Source organism: Heliangelus exortis, chromosome 2 (assembly GCF_036169615.1).
Source record: "Heliangelus exortis chromosome 2, bHelExo1.hap1, whole genome shotgun sequence".
Lineage (NCBI taxonomy): Eukaryota > Metazoa > Chordata > Aves > Apodiformes > Trochilidae > Heliangelus > Heliangelus exortis.
Genome location: NC_092423.1, coordinates 22,182,305 through 22,199,564, shown reverse-complemented (window position 1 = coordinate 22,199,564; position 17,260 = coordinate 22,182,305). Strand labels below are relative to the sequence as shown.

At 38.7% G+C, this 17,260-nt stretch overlaps 1 protein-coding gene across 10 annotated transcripts in view; it reads right to left on the bottom strand.

Annotated features, from left to right (window-relative positions):
* ADAM22 (ADAM metallopeptidase domain 22) overlaps positions 1-17,260 on the bottom strand; it is a 125,200-nt gene that overhangs the window by 15,629 nt on the left and 92,311 nt on the right. For 3 of the 10 annotated variants that reach the window (XM_071735178.1, XM_071735174.1, XM_071735172.1), the window contains exons 17-29: positions 16,926-17,018; positions 14,711-14,791; positions 14,467-14,517; positions 14,143-14,206; positions 13,530-13,635; positions 12,471-12,587; positions 11,604-11,772; positions 10,505-10,613; positions 9,626-9,716; positions 8,323-8,340; positions 5,229-5,423; positions 2,371-2,471; positions 1,741-1,807 (exon numbers count right to left, since the gene is read on the bottom strand). In XM_071735178.1, the coding sequence (XP_071591279.1) occupies positions 1,741-1,807; positions 2,371-2,471; positions 5,229-5,423; positions 8,323-8,340; positions 9,626-9,716; positions 10,505-10,613; positions 11,604-11,772; positions 12,471-12,587; positions 13,530-13,635; positions 14,143-14,206; positions 14,467-14,517; positions 14,711-14,791; positions 16,926-17,018 (1,262 nt within the window). Of the gene's footprint in view, positions 1-1,736; positions 1,808-2,370; positions 2,472-5,228; positions 5,424-8,322; positions 8,341-9,625; positions 9,717-10,504; positions 10,614-11,603; positions 11,773-12,470; positions 12,588-13,529; positions 13,636-14,142; positions 14,207-14,466; positions 14,518-14,710; positions 14,792-16,925; positions 17,019-17,260 lie in introns of those variants that run through there. The other 7 variants (XM_071735177.1, XM_071735173.1, XM_071735175.1 and 4 more) reach the window with 3 other exon arrangements.

Here is a 17,260-nt window from a genome sequence, read left to right as displayed (position 1 = left end):
ACAAACCCCATCAGGAGAAGGAGTGTTTTCTGGCCCAGCAGGTCTCTCCCAGGAGCACATGTTGTGCTTCATCCCTAATAAGATGCTGCACAGCCCTTAGGAAGTAGAAGCCCCCCGGCTCTAGCACCAGGACTGCTGCTGGGTTGAGAGACAATACCATGTAGCAAGAAGGAAAGCAGAGAATTAGGTAGAAATTCAGGGGAACTTTTAAAAGAGAAAAAAGTAGACAGGGAAAATATTTCCAGCTCACTCTGTCTACCCTGTCTACTCCAAGCATATTTATAAAATACAAGCTGAGCAGCATAGAGGAAAAAAATACTCTTCCTATTCAGCTGCATTCACTCTAAGCTAAAAAGACCTAACCTGGTTTCATTCCTCATGGACCAATTCAGCCCAAATACACACTTCATTAACCTAAACTTCTTTAACAAGTTGCGTTTAAGAAATACATTTTTGAAAATTAAGGGAAGCACTGATCAAGTCTCTAAAGAAGATCGTATTTGTATTCTCAGGAATTTGGTCAAACTGTTTTCATCAAACTGGCTCATGCAAAGAGAAAAAGCAAACGAGCAAAATAATGTTCCAGTAACAGTTTATCAGCACAAAGACCAAGAGCACAGAAGCATTTGATAGATAAACTCCTTCAATGGATCTGGGGCTGAAATTTCTGCTTCCCTATTGCCATTTTGACCACGCAATGTTACAATTGCAGCATGTATCAAACTACTGTTTCTCTAACTTGCAACAGCATTTTCACTCTGAACCTTTCTGAGCCTACTCACCTCAAGACAGTGCACTGCGGGTGCAAGAAAAGTTTCAGAACTCAAAAACCTCAAACTGAAGAAAGCAGGGCCCAGGGAGAAGTTAGCATTATTAGTTTCCAGCAGGGTTGGTATCAAGCCCATTTGCCCACAGAGATGCTAAGTTACTATTAATGATACAGGGAAAGGGCACTGTCCTGGCCACTGTGGTCAAAGAGGTAATTCCTGTGTGCTGTAAGAACAGGCCAATGCTTGACAAGGTATTATGCTTCCAGACACTCACTGCTCATTCATAAAAGGAGCCTGAGCCAAAAGGATTCATTACATAAGAAAGGCTCTTTCCCTGTGGGGAGTACTGCACACGAGCTCTTTAATAAATATAAGAAACCAATCAATATGGAAAGCAACTCTAAGCCATACTAGGATCAGTTACATCAGTTGCTTAGTAAGAACTCTCATTACCCATTTATTCCAAGACTTACTCAAGACTGGCTGTTTCAGGCTTACAACAATAAACTTCAAGGTACTTTCGAAGTAGACAGATACCTCTCCTAAAACCTCCAGGCAGGTACACAGAGATACAAATCTCTAACTCTGCAATGGCCCAACCCATGGTGAAGACAAGGGTAGGAAACAGGTTATCAGAAATTGAACCAGGATACACTCAGCAATGGCAGTTTACTGTAGACAGAAGCCTGCAGTGATGGTGCAGGCTGCCACCATCATTGGGAATTGCTATGGAAACGACTGTGAGGAAGCCTACATAAAAAAGAAAATTGGTGGTTAATTTTTTTAGGAATACATAGAAAGAGGCTGAAATACATTAGCCAAACCATTTACCAGATTATCAGTCAGCAATCAGAATGGACCACAGAGCAAAAATGCATCTGTCTGCTTTTCAGTATGCTTAACTCCATCTACAAAACACAAATATGAAATCTGTTCTTTTTTGGCTTTGCTGTTTTAAATTCAGACTTACTCAGTTGAATTAGACCGTGGCCTAAATCTTTTGCCTCTGACTTTCTTTCTGTTTCCTCCTATATTACCTGAAAGAAATCAAAGGATAAAAACAGATGATAAAAGAACTTGAAACTCACCTGCATCTCATGCCAAATTATTTTCTTTTTTGTATTCACAGAAAAGAGTGGTTACCTCATTAGCTTTAATCATTTAGAAGTCACAGGTGAGGCCCCCTTCATTTGTCACAGACAAGATAAACCTTCCACTAAGGTGATCTTTCCCTACTTTTTGCTACAAGTGTGCAGAACAAAAAATTCCTTAATTACAGCTTTCATTTGAGAAAACCACTACACTTCAAGAAAAACACTAAACACTGCCTGAAAATCACAAAAGCTGGCAAGAGCGAACAGACTTCTTCCTCATTTTCATTTTAGCTCACACTGGAGGAATGGGAGAAATTAAATGTTATTTCTATGTGCAAATAAAAGGTGTTTGTTAGAGTGCTTCTAAATCCCAATTCCACGTTAACAAAAATTAGCACAATTTTAAGGAGTCATGCTGCTGTCCTAAGACCAGCCAAACTTTCAGCAGAGCAGCAATGGCCCAGAGGCTGGTTTCCACTGTGGCCAGCACAGAGGTTCACACTTACCTTGCCAAGAATTACTTCTAGGCCTCCCATTTTCACAAATGTCTGAAATATGTTTTGTGTCTGGGATCCTTTCACTCCAGGAATGAGATAATCCATTTGACCTGGAACGGGAGGGCTCAGATGCAGTTATTGTTATGGGTATTGTCTCACATCAACGTCAGGTCAGTGGTTCAGAGTCACATTCCCAAGGCCAGTGACATAACACAGCCCAAGGTCTGTCTGCACTAGCAGAGCATCCAGGATTCCTGGTTAAACCCTGCCTGCTTAAACACTTTGCCAGCTGTTCCTGCAGTGGTTTGGAGTATCTGAATTCAAGAGCCAGGCTTCAGCATTGCTTTCTCACACGTTTAGTGTGGAAAGCACAAACACAAGCACACACCAGATTTCCAGCTCTACCCCAGCTCTAAGCTGGAAGATGCTTTTCCAATTGTGCTCAAGGTGGTTTTTTCATCGCATTCTCTCCCACTCCCTCCTTGTGCTATTGCAGGGCTGCTTCCTTCTATCTATTGTGACAAGTCTCAGGGGCCCAGGAAACTGCAATGAACATCCTCCCACCACAGGTGGTAGCTCCAGTGGAGGGGTAACTCTCATTTTCACTAATTTTTTTTTATTATTATTGTATTTTGTCAGCTAGTCACTACAGGATATAATCTTAATGCCAAAGCCAAAGTCAGAACTAGAAGTTGTATCTAGATGGTTGGTAGCAATTAAAGTCTGTCTTTCTTTTTGTATTCTAAGAGCCAGAGATGGGTGTGGCAAGGTCCAAAAAATGGGGTTTTGGAAAAGACTCCCTCCTGTTAACTCGAGCAGCTGCTGCTCAGCTGTTTGCCATGAGATCTACAATTACTACCAAAAGAGAAGAAATCAAGAGTAAGTTGAAAACTGGTTAGAATAGATGGCTTATTTACTGAAAAGAAGTTTTGAGTAAAGTATCTATTTCTTTAGTTTTAAAGTCTGAATACTCTTGGATTTTTTCAGTTTCTGCTTTCCTTGGAGGGCAGACAACTGAGAGATGTTCTTCAGTTTTCAGAAGACCAGGCCAATCACAGCCATGCTGAATTAAGCCCAGGATTCCATTAATTCAAACTAACTCTACAGCAGAAAAGGTCTGGGATTCGAAAGATCTATCAACAGATGGTTTTAATAATCTTCTCCTCCTAGAAGTCTATCTTCAGGTTCAGGAATATCTTGCTGTATACCAGTTTTGGTGTTTGTTGTTTCATAACAGGAAGAAGTATCATAAAGTTCTCTCTTAATCCTTTAACATCCTAATACTAACACTTCATAACACTTTCCAGCACAGAGAAGCCCAGGTAGCTAGTGGCCTGGTCACTCTAATGGCTCCCATGAGATATCATCCGTATTTGCACAAAAAGCAAATCAAGACCAGCTTCTGGTCTTGGCATTAAAATGGGAGGACTGTGTCAGCTCCATCACAACATTTCTGCTATATTTGTCAGACTTACTTTTCCAGACGTTACAGTGGCACAACATACCTGAACTGGTGATGAACAAAACTCTCTAGTACAGACAGACCTTAGAAGCCATTACATTTTTGGAACAAATAATAAACAGAGACACATGAAAGAAATGAAGTATGAAAAGAAACACAGATACTGAATGGAAGAAGACAGACACTAAATAATATTCATTTAAAACCAAACTTTTTTCCTTAACTGGTATCTGCAGCTGCTTAAACAAAGCTGTGAAAACTTGCTTCCCCAACACTATTTTTCAAATTTTATCTAAATGAGAAAAGATTCTCCAACATAAACCATGCAACTTTAAGAATAATGCTTGCTCCCTGAAAACAAATAATTTATCCACTCACAAATATAAAAAGCTGAATTTAAAAATTAGAATTAATTTATTAATTCTACATTACTACAGTTTTCCTAATAACATGTTCATTAGAACAGACTAAATGAAGTTGGTCAAGCTGCTATACCCAAAGAGGAAATGTTGCTGCAAATTTATCCCTTCTACACAATTCTCTTTATTTTCTTTTAAATTATAAAAAAGGGAACGGTTTCATCAACTGTACAGTTATAGACTGCTCAGCACTACCAGAACTGACAATTGCAGTTTTCTTACATAGCAGGAGTGTCAACAGCCCCTTGAGCATTGTGCTTCTCATAAATTATTTTAAAGTGCTAGCTGAAGATTTTTATTATTAAAGGATCTCTAACTGAAGAGGGGTGGTAACCATCATGACCTATTGACCTTAGGAATTTACAAATTACTCCAAAGCTTTTCACTGAATTTTCTGTTTTAAAATACTGTGGGCTTTTTAAAGTAACAGGAACAATAACAGGCTTAGTGAAATTTCACTAAGAGAAAAACCTAATGCCCTCCCTGATTACTCATAATAGCAAGCACAAAACTACAGAAAGTCTTCATAGAATTATTTTCTATGATAACACTTGGTGACCATCTAATATACTAGTCTAGCAAGCAGAATAAAATGCAAGCATCATCAACTTTGTGAGACAGCAAGAATATTATCCAGACACTGACAAACAAACATATAAAAATAACATTTATATTGAACAGATTATGTTTATAAGTATTACTGAAGCAAGACAGTGTTCCTTTTCTTTGATTACATGACCATGATTTTTTAAATTATGGTTAATTTTTTTTGAGTCAGCAATTATTATTACAGTCTACTTGAAAACAATCCCTAAGCAGGGAGATGATAAAATTTGATTAACTGAAAATGGGCTTACAATGGAAAACATGTTTTTTCTGGCCAAATTGTACTAATTAGCAACTCAGCGCTTGTGAGAAAAATCAGTAATCAAAGTACAAAGGATGTTATTTCAAACACTTCACAAAGAAAGAAGAAAGAATCAAACCTGCTGCAAAACAATGAAATGTTCTGACTAATGGAATAATGGGTGATGGAACAGGTAGAAATCTGAAAATGCGACAGAAAAGCAGACCTCTTCTTAGAACTAGATGCAGAGTTTGTGCTGACTCCAGGAGGCATGTCGCTATAAAAAGAGTCGGCCTCTCCAGGCTTTTTAACATAATCTCCCTGGGGTATTTGTCTAAAGTATAATAAACATGGTAGAGTCAGAGAACGTGACAGGCACCAGCACACACATGAACATGCACAGATATTAGTTTAAAAGAAAGAGGCAAGGATAGCAATCCTTGAGGAAACCTGCTAACCACACACAATAAGCCTACAATGATTCAATAAATAATTCAACCATCTGAGAGGAAAGTCCCACGTGCTTCTGAAATGGGCAGATAAGTGGATTATGTAGTTTTGGTATGGGAAAACAAGGAGTATTTCACTGATAAACTCTGATCACAATTTTCAAAGTGAATAGTTTGGAGTTCTTGAGACACTGGATAACCAAATTCAGACATTTCAAATGGCTCATTGTGCTGGTTGCAAAAATCATTCCCAGGTGCAGTACAAGTATGGCAGAATGCATGCCTGCAACAAAAAAGGAGTTCAGGAAAAGTGAATGCTTTTATCCTTCTAAAGCAGATGCTTCCCATTTACTTTTGGTGATGATCACTGAATTCAAGAATAGCAACACAACAACCTACAGAGTTGTTTAAACCTCAAGAGGAGAAAAGCCTTGTGTCAGCTCCATCACAACAGTTTATTAACTGTTTTCTTTCACAGAGGAACTAATGCCAGAGGTTCTCAGCTACTTCCAGTTACTGCAGTAGACTCAATCTGCCAAGGCATACAAAATGCCACACACACCTGACAAGTTTGTCCTTTGCCAGCACTAGAAGTTCAGCTCTGGTGGACAAAACTACACATTACAAAGCCCTAATTATGTGACTTTTTTTGCAGATGGTGAATTCATTGCCACCAGAAAAACTGCCATGCAAATATTCCAATTACAGTTCCATCAAGTTGAAAAATCCTCCCTAGTACTAGTAGCTACTTTACTATTTGGCTATATCATCATACCAGAAACTTATCTGTTCAGCCTTGCACTTCCCAAGCCCTTTTTTGCTTCAGACTGCCCTGATTAAGATGTGCATTAATGAGAAGGTTGATTCACATTCAGATTGTGTCCAGCTACAGACCTGCACTGGGCTCTCTTTACGTCTGAACTTCTAATGCTCCTAAAGTACTAAAAATATATAATTATATGGCACATAAATCATCAATGGAACACAGTACTTCCATATTATTTATTCTAGCATCTCTCAAGTCTCAGTTCTTGCCCCATTCCCTGGCCAGTATCTGTTGGGAGCTGACTCAGTGCGGCAGCCCTGCTCTCCAGGCTTGCTTCAGCAAACTGCCCTCATAGTTCTCTGTCAGAAATAAGTCCTCCCATGTAGCTGTTTCCTCTAAGTGACACAATCCCAGCTTGTCTAATTCTTTCTAATTTTCTCTTTTTATTGCTTTTAGTTTACTCATTTCAGTTGCTTAATACTACCAAATATCATTCCTTATGTCATGCCCAAAATTACCTCAATGGCTTGTCTTCATGCTTATTTAAGAAGCAATCATAAACAATTAAAAATAGAAGGACACTCTCGACACTGACAAATGTCTGGTTTTTTCCATTTATGAATCAGTCCTTGTACAAATCCAAAATTATTCTACTGCAGAAGTCCATTTTCTGCATGAAGGAGATTTAGTTGCTAAGTATCTGCTTTAAAATTATGGAGCCCTCCACCACTTCCGAAAGCCTCAGTTTATGCTGGTTTCCACTCTGCCCATGCCCTCAGACACGGATGCAGACTGACTGAATACTCACACATTTCTGTCCATATACTCATTTCTGGAGATGAAGGAATTTGAAAAAGTTAGATTCTCTAATATTCCAATGCAAATATGCATGGGAAAGACTTTTTCAGTATTTTGAGACTTTGGCTGCTCTGCCCTCAGCCAACACTGATACACTCACATTAGAGTGACTTGATGGCCATGTTAGTCTGAGCTTATAGATACATCAAATGCCACTCAGGAGCACAAACCCCCTAAATTCTGCCTTCCTTGTGCAGGGTAACATTTCCCACCTACCCACCTCGCTGTAGGGCTCGACTTCAACTGCTTTGCCTTTTTCCCATTACTGCTCCAGCCACCTATCTGACATTGCAGTATGCACCCAGCTCTTGGCAGGTTGTTGTTGGGGTTTTTTTGAGCCTGGCAGAGAAAGCACCACACAGGCAGTGGACATGGAGAACAAGCACAACGGGCAGTGGCAACAAACAAAGCAGCAGCTTGGACAAGGAGGCAGTGATATGGGCCAAAACCAGGGAAATCCGAGAAACTATTTTTATCTATGGGGGATGAGGAGAGGAAGGAGCCAGCTCCTTCCCAGAAGATCTGTTGGCAGGCAGATGCCTGATCAAAGGGAGGTGGCCTTTCAGGAGCCAAACCCCACTTATAAGGAACTCTGGATTTTGGCCACAAGCTTGAAAGGGTTAAAGGTCAGCTCTGTACTGATGACAGTACCATGCTTTAGCTACAAAACAATCCAGCAGGCTGGTGGAAAAGAATGGGCCCTTCATTCACACAGCCATTTAACTGCATTGCATTTTTAACTGCAAAGAATCTCCAGGAATGAATTTGTCTCAAAAGGCTCCTGAACATCATGTTAATATTAATTATTCAATACCCAGCCTTCCAAGAACACTTCCACCTCTAATAGCAGATTTTTCAATTTCTCTTATTAGAAATATTCTCCTGTTTTCCTAAATTAATATAGTCTATCTCAGAAATCAATGTTATTTTTGCTACTGAGTCCAGTGAAATGAGGATTTCAAGCAATGCATTCATAGAATAGACACCAAATTCATATATTCAAGCAAATATTCTTTAAAATATGAGAATTCATCATTGTATTTTCTTTACAGAAAATACAGTGATCACTATATTTTCTTTATAGCATGTACACAAGCAAGAGAGAAGAAAAGCTATTTTCAGAGCTTTCTAAGAGATATTCAGTTCCTTTTATCACATACCTCTGTCTTCTGTAGTTTCTTTCCATACAAAGATAAGAGAAAGAAAGAAGAGTGAGTTATCAGTATGCAGGTATACATGGCCAATAAGAGAAAAAACAACGTAAAGAGAAACACAATGTATGCAGATTGAAAACTTTTCTCAAAATATTTCTACAGAAAACACTTCTGAAATAAACATACTCATAAACACATTAGATCAGAATAAACAAGGCAAATACACTTATGTTGATGGCTGAAGTCAGGGCTGAGTTGGAGGTACAGTTCATGATGGTTTAAGTGAAGCTGCTAGTGAGAGGTGCACTCTTACTCCCCACCTCCAGAAAATTATCCCACTGGCTTGATGTGATCCCAAAGTGAGCCCTTAACTTTTGGAGTTCTACTCAAAATACAAGTTCAGTTTTCAGATACTACCCAAAGCTAAAGGTGATATACCTACCTTTTTACTATCCTAATCTTCCTACTTTTCCCCACATATTTCTTTTGTTACATGTTTTTGAGCTGACATCAGTCTACCTCAATTTAGCAAACCAGCAGGGGATGTACCAGTGCCCCACTACAGCACTGAGTGCAGCTGAACCTGAACCTGCCCTTCTCTCCAAGCACACTGAGGACCTTTGGAGGAAGGACTTCAAAAGCCAGTCTCACCCAAACACAGGTGACCAAGTAAATACCTTGACTCTTCTATTAATACACTCAAAAAACCTAAAACCCTCCGGTTTTTAGAAGAAACTCACAATAGGATAGAAACTGTAAAACATTGGTCAGGCTCAAATAATCCATTTTGCCCTTCTGTGAGTGGAACACTGACAGTTCCGTGAGAGAAGGGAATTTGCACCTTATATGCAAATTCCATATCTCTCTCACCAAAAATACACCTGGATTAATTTCTGGTTAAGCTGACTGAATACAAACATCTGTTTAAGGAAGCCTAAGGTTAAATTCTTTACAGACTGACTGAAGGCTAATCTTGTTAATTTAATTTGCCATTAGGAAGATTTATAACTGAATCAAAATGTATTGCTGTATTTCCTTTGTCAGATACAGTAAAATCATAGTCTGATCATCCAGAGAAAAGAAATAACTAAATAGGAAGTCAATTTCAAACCTGGATCAAGCTCTCTAAAATCACAAACACATCAGAATTGTTTGAAAAAAAGCTAATGCTATAAAAATTTTGCTTTATAAATACAATCCAATTAAGATTTTTTTTTATTATGTTTGGATTGTTCTTTTTATAGCATAATCAGCTATCAGATGAAATAAATGTAGTCTTAACTGTATTAAGAAGAACACAGTTACTTACTTGTAACCCCAGCCAGTTATTCCTAAAACGATAGCCAACACTAAAATGGTGCCAGCAATAGCCCCTATTATTATATTTGTGCTAACAACACCTGGAAACACAAGAAAGAGGAAAAATACACAGCATCTTAGGACAAATACATACAAAACCGGTAAGAATACCATCTTTCAAAAATCTTAGACAACTTGTACTATGCCAATTAATTGCAACAATCTTGAAGTACAGCATGGACATAAAAAGATCATTCGTAAATCAAGCTTTGCCCTCTATGTCCATTTCCCTTAACACCTGCTACATGGGAAAGCTGTGACATTCTAGAAATTGTAAAACTGTCCCCCCACATGGTTTTAGAATGAAAAACATTTACACTCTCATTTTTCCACAATGTATCCTTCTCTTGCATGCAAGCCTAAAGGTGAATGAAAACGTTCAACTCAAGAAATGTAAAAGCCTAAAATTTGTGTGCCAACATTCTGCATATTGGCCATGTAATAAAAATAGACTCTACATATAAAACCAGTTAAGCAAGGTTATCTTTCTACCTAGATATTAAAACCTCTTGCTTCTCCTAATCCTATCAATATACATCATAAGGCGATTCAAGTGACTCAGACAAGCAAGGTACAACCAGATACACTGGTACCAGTACTGAGAGGTTTACTGAGCGCTTGTGAGCATCACCGTGCACATCCAGCCCCAGGTCTAAGACCTCTTTCACAGCCACTGAATGCTTCTGCTGTGGGAGGAGCAGAGGGAGTCTGTCTCCTAATGGCAATCGTGTTGTGTGCTAACTGAGAGAGAAGGAGATCTAGTTTTGTTTAATGAACCTTCCTCAAATCCAAGCTTTTCCAGTTATTGGTAAAAATTGTAACAGAGTACCTTTATTGATGGCATCTTTATCAAAAAACATATCATCTTTGATGCGAGAACTGCAGTCATCTCCTCCCCAGAATCGGTCACAAACACACTTTATTTCATTGCTACAAACCTGCAGCCAAAAGTGTAGCTCAGAATAAAATCACAAAATTATTTTATTCCCATAATTAATACCCACAGCACAGGTACAGTCATACAGAACTGATTCTGACTGCCTGCAAAATTTTGCAAAACATTTTTAATATATAGTAATTTTTTAATGTATATGTTTGGTATACATGTATTAGATGTACTGTTATACTTTATATAGAAATATATGTAATATGTATTAAGTACCTTAATGTGTTTTAATGTCATATATTTAAAAGAGCCATTTATAATTGACATATAAACTGTGAACTTCAATGATTTTATTTTTTTCAAAGTATGATGAAGTGGTTAATTTCAGACAAAAAAGGGAGTTTTGATGCAGTATAGAAGACAAAGAATATTATGAGGGAACAATTGCTTTGATCTCAGCTTGGCCACAGGGACCTGGACACTGTTTCAAATTGTGTGAGGGACTATAAGTCTCACCAAGGGTCACAGGAAAGCCATAGGCTGTGCACTGAGCCAAAAGCTGCCACTAGCCAAAAGCCAGCTCAGTGAGTGACCTCTTCTCTAGACCAAAGTGACTTTAAGCCAACAAAATCAACAAGTTTATGAAACTTCTTGTCTGTTGACATAAGAAAGAGAGAATTAAAAGAGCGTCTGGAAGAACATAGACTCCAGCTTCTCTGTCCTTGAACATATATTCTCCAATATGTTGCCTGAGAAAATACTAAATTAGCCAGGATAGCTATCAAGAGATAGCAAAGGAACTGACAGATAAATTTTTTGCAAAACTAATATGTACTTACTGTGACACATTGTTTAAGATGTCTTGACTGGTATGCATTATGATTATTTATGTGCCTCCTCCCCCTTTCCTTTTCAAAAGCTACTCCAGTATAAACACTCCTAGAATCACACTGCTGGCTTCCTGAAAGGTCTGGCTAGTACACTACACAACCACAGCTACTCAGCAAAAACATAAAAAAGGATCAAGAATACAAGAACATACACCATGTCCTGAACAGATTTGGCTGTCTGTGGTGCTGGGACAGGTGCTGAAGTTGAAGGCCTCGATGGGGAGGCAGCGATGATCCAGGCACACCATGCTGGGCCCACACGGGGTCCCATTCTCCACATAGCCCAGGTCAGTCTCCTCGTCGAGCTTCACGTGGCCACCACTGCAAGACAACCAAGAGGACCCTAGGGACCTGTGCTGTGACTAGATGGGCTGCTTGAGAAAGTGGGCTCCAGGCTGCTGCCTGTTTTTCTGTCTGTGTTGTATGACACCCAGGACCAGGAAAGAGTACGCACTGGCTTATTCATCACTGGCCCTAACGCAAAACAAGCCGAAATGCAGTATAGCTCCATCAAACAAATATAATGGTCAAAACACCATTTTTCCTGTATAAGAGCTGGTGTTGGATAAAAGATTGTGTTTGACTGTGTAAGACTTTGTTCCATCTTACAGTTGTGTGAAGCTATGTGAACACACCAGGTCTATAATTGGGATTCAGCTAACATATGGCAATGTATTAAGCTGCCAGTGAGCTTTCACAGTGCAGGCATATGTCTAAGTATTGTGAGTACATTAAGTACTTCACGAAGACTAAAGAATGTAAAATCAAGAGGCCAGAGAAGAGCATTATGACTCTATAGGCAAAATTAACTACAACCCAGAGGACTGCAAAACATCTGTGCTCCCCACATGCAGTCAAGATCCTGAAGCTTAACACAGGTTAAGCAATAATAGTTTATGGGTTAACAGGAAAAATATTTTAATGGAAACAGGTGTTCTACACTTTGGAATGAGAAAGCTGCTTTTCCATGCAAGACAGATATTGACTGTCTCTGTTCTGTTATCAGGATTTCCAGTTACCTGCAATTGTAGACTCTTCCAAAATGCAAGATTGAGGATGTGATTTCACCATCAAGTTCTCCAAGTCTGGGCACACTGGATATATTGGAGCACAGAAGGTATCCACAAAGCACATCCCTGCATTGAGAGAATAAACAGATACTGAAAAGAAAATTCTGTGAAAATGAACTATCAAAGAAGTGAGTTTTTCTTCACTTGTGTTGTAACATGGTTGCTACTTCTTCCCTTTCACCCACTGACAGTAACTCCCATAAATAATGTCTTGTTTCCAATGAAGATTATTCTCCTTGGAGCTCAGACAGGGAAAAGAGTCTTTTTTAAGATGTATTATCAAAAATGCTCTGAGTAGGAAGCAGGAAGCTTTCAAGGAGAAGCAGTAGATACTGGGTTTAGACAAACTCTTCTACAACACATATGTAAGGGAATTAGAGACACCAAGTTCAGCTCAGCTGTTGAAGGAACTTCATAACTGATGTAGAGACTTGTGCACTGTCTGGCCTCTCCCATATTACTTAATTTTTATTCATGAATTTATAACAGAACAAAAGTAAGTTTATCAAATCTGCACAGAAAGGTCAGAAATGCCATTATTCCACCTTCAGGCAGGACTAGAATTCAATCACTGACAGAATGGAGAACTCGTCAAAAGGTTCAGAAAATAGGAAGAAACAATCAACTTCATAAATACAGAATGTGGAACAATGGTTTAGACAGCCACTTGCAGGAAAACATGCAGAGGGCTACAACGAAAACTGAACATAGCAGTGCAACTGCACAGCATAAAAGGTGAGACATGAAACCACAGGCCCACAGGCTGCTCTCCTCTGCACTGCTCAGCCTCACCAAGAATACCAGCACCACTTCTAGTTCAGATGGTGCTTGACAGAGATCATCTCCTGTTGACACTCCTCTCCCTCGAGAATTTCCTGCACTAAATCTGCAGAAAGCCAAGAGAAGTCTGCTCTGTACAGAGACTTTTTGAGCCTCTTCATGCCAGCTAAAGAAATAGATCAGGGATAAACATATCATACCAGTTGTTTTCTAAAGGAATCAACTTACTGTTTATTGCACTGTATCCAAGAGTCCCTGTCTCTTCCACAGTTTCCCTTCTCAGTCCCTTCAATGTTCAGCTTCTCATAGCAGTACCTGTCAGCAGCTGTCACCTCTAAAAACAGAAACAAATATCTTTTAAGATGGTGAAGACTATGAAAAGCCAGGTCCTGGGAAATGGCAATGAGCAATCAAAGCAAGCAGAGCTTCCAAATCTGTGAACTGCATGATCTGAATGATGGCCTGTGAAACTCTGAACAGTGTTCTCAATGAAAAATTGGTACCACAAGACTGTTTAGGGTTCTGTTAAGATTGACTGGAGTTTATTGGTGCAAAATGTCCAGAAAAAAGTGAAATAAATCACTAAACAGGAGTATAGGCTCCCTAGGTCGTTATTAATGAGAAGCTAAAGCTAAGACTTCAGAATGATCACCAGTAAGTTAACCAAAACTGGAAAAAAAAGCTGGAAAAGAGGATGGAAAAAAAAAATGAGGAGGAAAGAGGGGGAGGGACAGCCCTAGCTGCTTTTAATGGTTTGAATATGTCTCTTCCATCATTTTTCTCAGCTAAGATAATCTTTCAACACAAATGGCAACCAACCTAGAAACAGTAACTGACTCACTTTCACCCCAGATATATTTACACTGTCGGTCCCTGGTTTTACATCTTCCTCCAAAACATATACCCTAGAAAAAAAAACAAAAAGAGTTTCAAACAATTTCTTTTTTTCAAATATTTTATAGATTTGTTAAATGCTTTCCATTGAACCAAGTATTACGTGATTCTACTTTCTGTTTGTTTAAATGCTTAGCAATAAAATATAACTAGTACCTAAAACTGAGGACTGTCAGAAGAACTGTCCCAGGTGAATTCCACAGATCTTAAACCAAAATCTACAAAAAAAAATCTAATCTATATAAGCAGAAAAAATTAACATGCTGATTACCTGCTTGTTATCACATGAATATCCATCCATTTTATGAATATTGGGAGAACACTATAGAAAGAGAAAATAATTTACCATAGAAAATCATTTCAGTATCAAACTGCTTTTTAAGTATCAGCATGTTTAATACAATTTTTATACAACTTACTATGCAAAATGGTAACATTCATAGATTCATAGTGACTGAGAGACTACAGGTAGATTTTTTTATCGTTTATATAATATAAAAATAATATAAAATCACCTGACTGGAATTTCCTGTGCAGTTCTCTGCAATGTCACAATCATTCACGGCTTCTCGGCACAAAACTCCTTTAGGTTCAAACTGGGGAAAAAAAGGACAGAAAATTAATGTCTTGATTTCTTCATGCCAGACCTTAAATACAATGCCTTCTTAAAAAGTTAAGCTAAAATAAAAAATTGAAAATTTTAATGTGCTGACTGAGAAAACTTTCCTCTTCCTGACGTGGACACCACACTTGCCAAGCCAATAGCCATTTATTGGCATGCGTGGTACCACTCTCTGAGCCGCCCCCTTCATGAGTGCATTGAGAATGGTGCTGAGCAGGACAAGCGCTCTCCTAGGACACAAGATCCCCGGCATTTATTAAATAAGTACAGAAAGTACCTTGCAATATTGGCTTATTTGTTTTCTTGATCAGGACATTGGGCCTTTTTGTAACTATTTTACTCTTTATAAAACACACAGAGTGATCCTGATCTTCTTTCTAGGGATAAAGAGCACTGCAAAGCTCCAGGAATTACCACTATGGTTATTACAATGCTTCACTGTAGAACAGAAACTACTTAAAAGTACCAAATTCCACATCATTTGACACCATTTTCTAAGTGTCCAGATATTTAATAACACAAAATTCAACAGTGGCCTAACACAGGCATTTTGGTTAAAGACTTGTGTGCTCTCAAGACCTGTAAAAGCCAGAAGACATCCCATTACCAGCAATTGTTATTACAGACCCTTTATTTTCTCTGAAAGGCTAAGTCAGTGATGCACCATTCATTTTGCAGCTCTAAGACTTTTTTCTGGCTCTGTGTGCACATAGTTTTGGAGGGGATAACTGCTAATTCCACAGCTGGTGTGAATGGGCACACGTCAGCAGAAGAGCTAGAATCTGGTACTTTCTCAGACTTCAGCTTATCCTTCCTACCAAGTCTCTGGAAAAATGCAGATAGACAGGAAAGTTGTCAGAAACACTACAGATGCTGGGATACACACTCACCATGCTTTGCTTGCAATTTCTGCTTCATGAACTCCTGCTTTTAGAGAGGGTATTACAGGGGAAGGTAACCCAAGTTTGGGAACTGTTATATATGTCTTTTGAGATGTCCTGGTTAGCACCTCACAGGGACATGTGATTTGCAAAATTCTGCCTTTCTCTGCATTGGCTCATCCTCACCATCCTGTATTTAGATAAATCCTTGTCTCATTTGCAAAAATAATGAAGGTACACAGAAGCTTAATTTCTTTCAAACAGCTTTTAATATGATGCCTATGTGACATGGATACTTGAACAAAAATTCACCCACGCTGGCAATCTGCTAATATTTTATACTATAGTAAAAAACCCAAACCTCAGTGTGCTAAGGGAAATCTGATCTGTTCCAGGATAATATCTGTGCTTTTTGTTTTTTTAACATTAGTTAAACATTAGCACGAAGTTAAGAATGTGGACCACCATAATTACTAATGCTTCTCCTAAGGAAATGAAACCATCAGATGCCCAAAGATGAAGATAAAAATATCACACATAGTACACCACATTTTTTAACAACATTAATAATAATTATCATTATTACTAAAGGAGTATAAAAACCTGTTATATTTAGCTGGGCTCCTTTATAGCCAAGATCTGGCTAAACATCCTTTTACTATTTACTGATGTATCAGGAAGAATACCTGACAGTTAACCTTAGTTCCCTTTACTCGACAGGATTTCAGTCACTCCAAACATAAGGAGAAATGGGCAGACTGAACTAAAACTGAGGTCAGCTGTCTTTTAGATTAACAGTTCTGAACAATTCTACTAGCTGCAGGGTTTTTTTATGTTTTTCTTTAGCCTTCTCTTTGAGTACAATTTTCCCATTCAGTCTCGTGAGACAAATCCAGAGCAACATGTAAGGCACTGGGAGCCAAACAAGGGTAAAAATGTGCATGTTTAAACAAGGATATGTAATGAAACCCCCTGAAACTTCAGCCTGATTCAAACTTCTCCGAAACTGGAAGGCTTTAATTCACCTCTGCATTTAATCACATTCACTGCCCCAAGAAATCCAGACTGAAAGACAGAGAATAGCCCCAAACAAACCAGTTTTCAGCCAATTTTAAAAGGAAAAATTTCAGAAACACAAGCTTTGCAAGGAAAAAGATGTGTTCTGGTGCTTGTAGCCACCTGGATGAATTACTGTCAGGACAATGCAGTGAGAGTCGCTGCTCTTACCCGGCACTTCCGACAGCAAAGCCCATTGCTGCACTGGGAGCCTGCTGTCAGGGTGCACATATTGCAGCACTCTCCTCCTTCGTTGGCACACTCCTGAGAAATACACAATTATAAGAGAACAAACAGGAAAAGCAGATGAGACCCAAGCTCTCATAGTACTTCTCATCTTAGTATGCTACCTGAACATTGCTATGCTATGCATTGCAATTTTCCTAACTTCATAGTGTTAATCATTACATACTGACAATTTAGCACTCACCAGAGTCATGTTCCCTTCAAGGAAAATACTTTCTTCAACATTTTTTAGGTTTGATTCTGCACAAGTAGCTATAGCT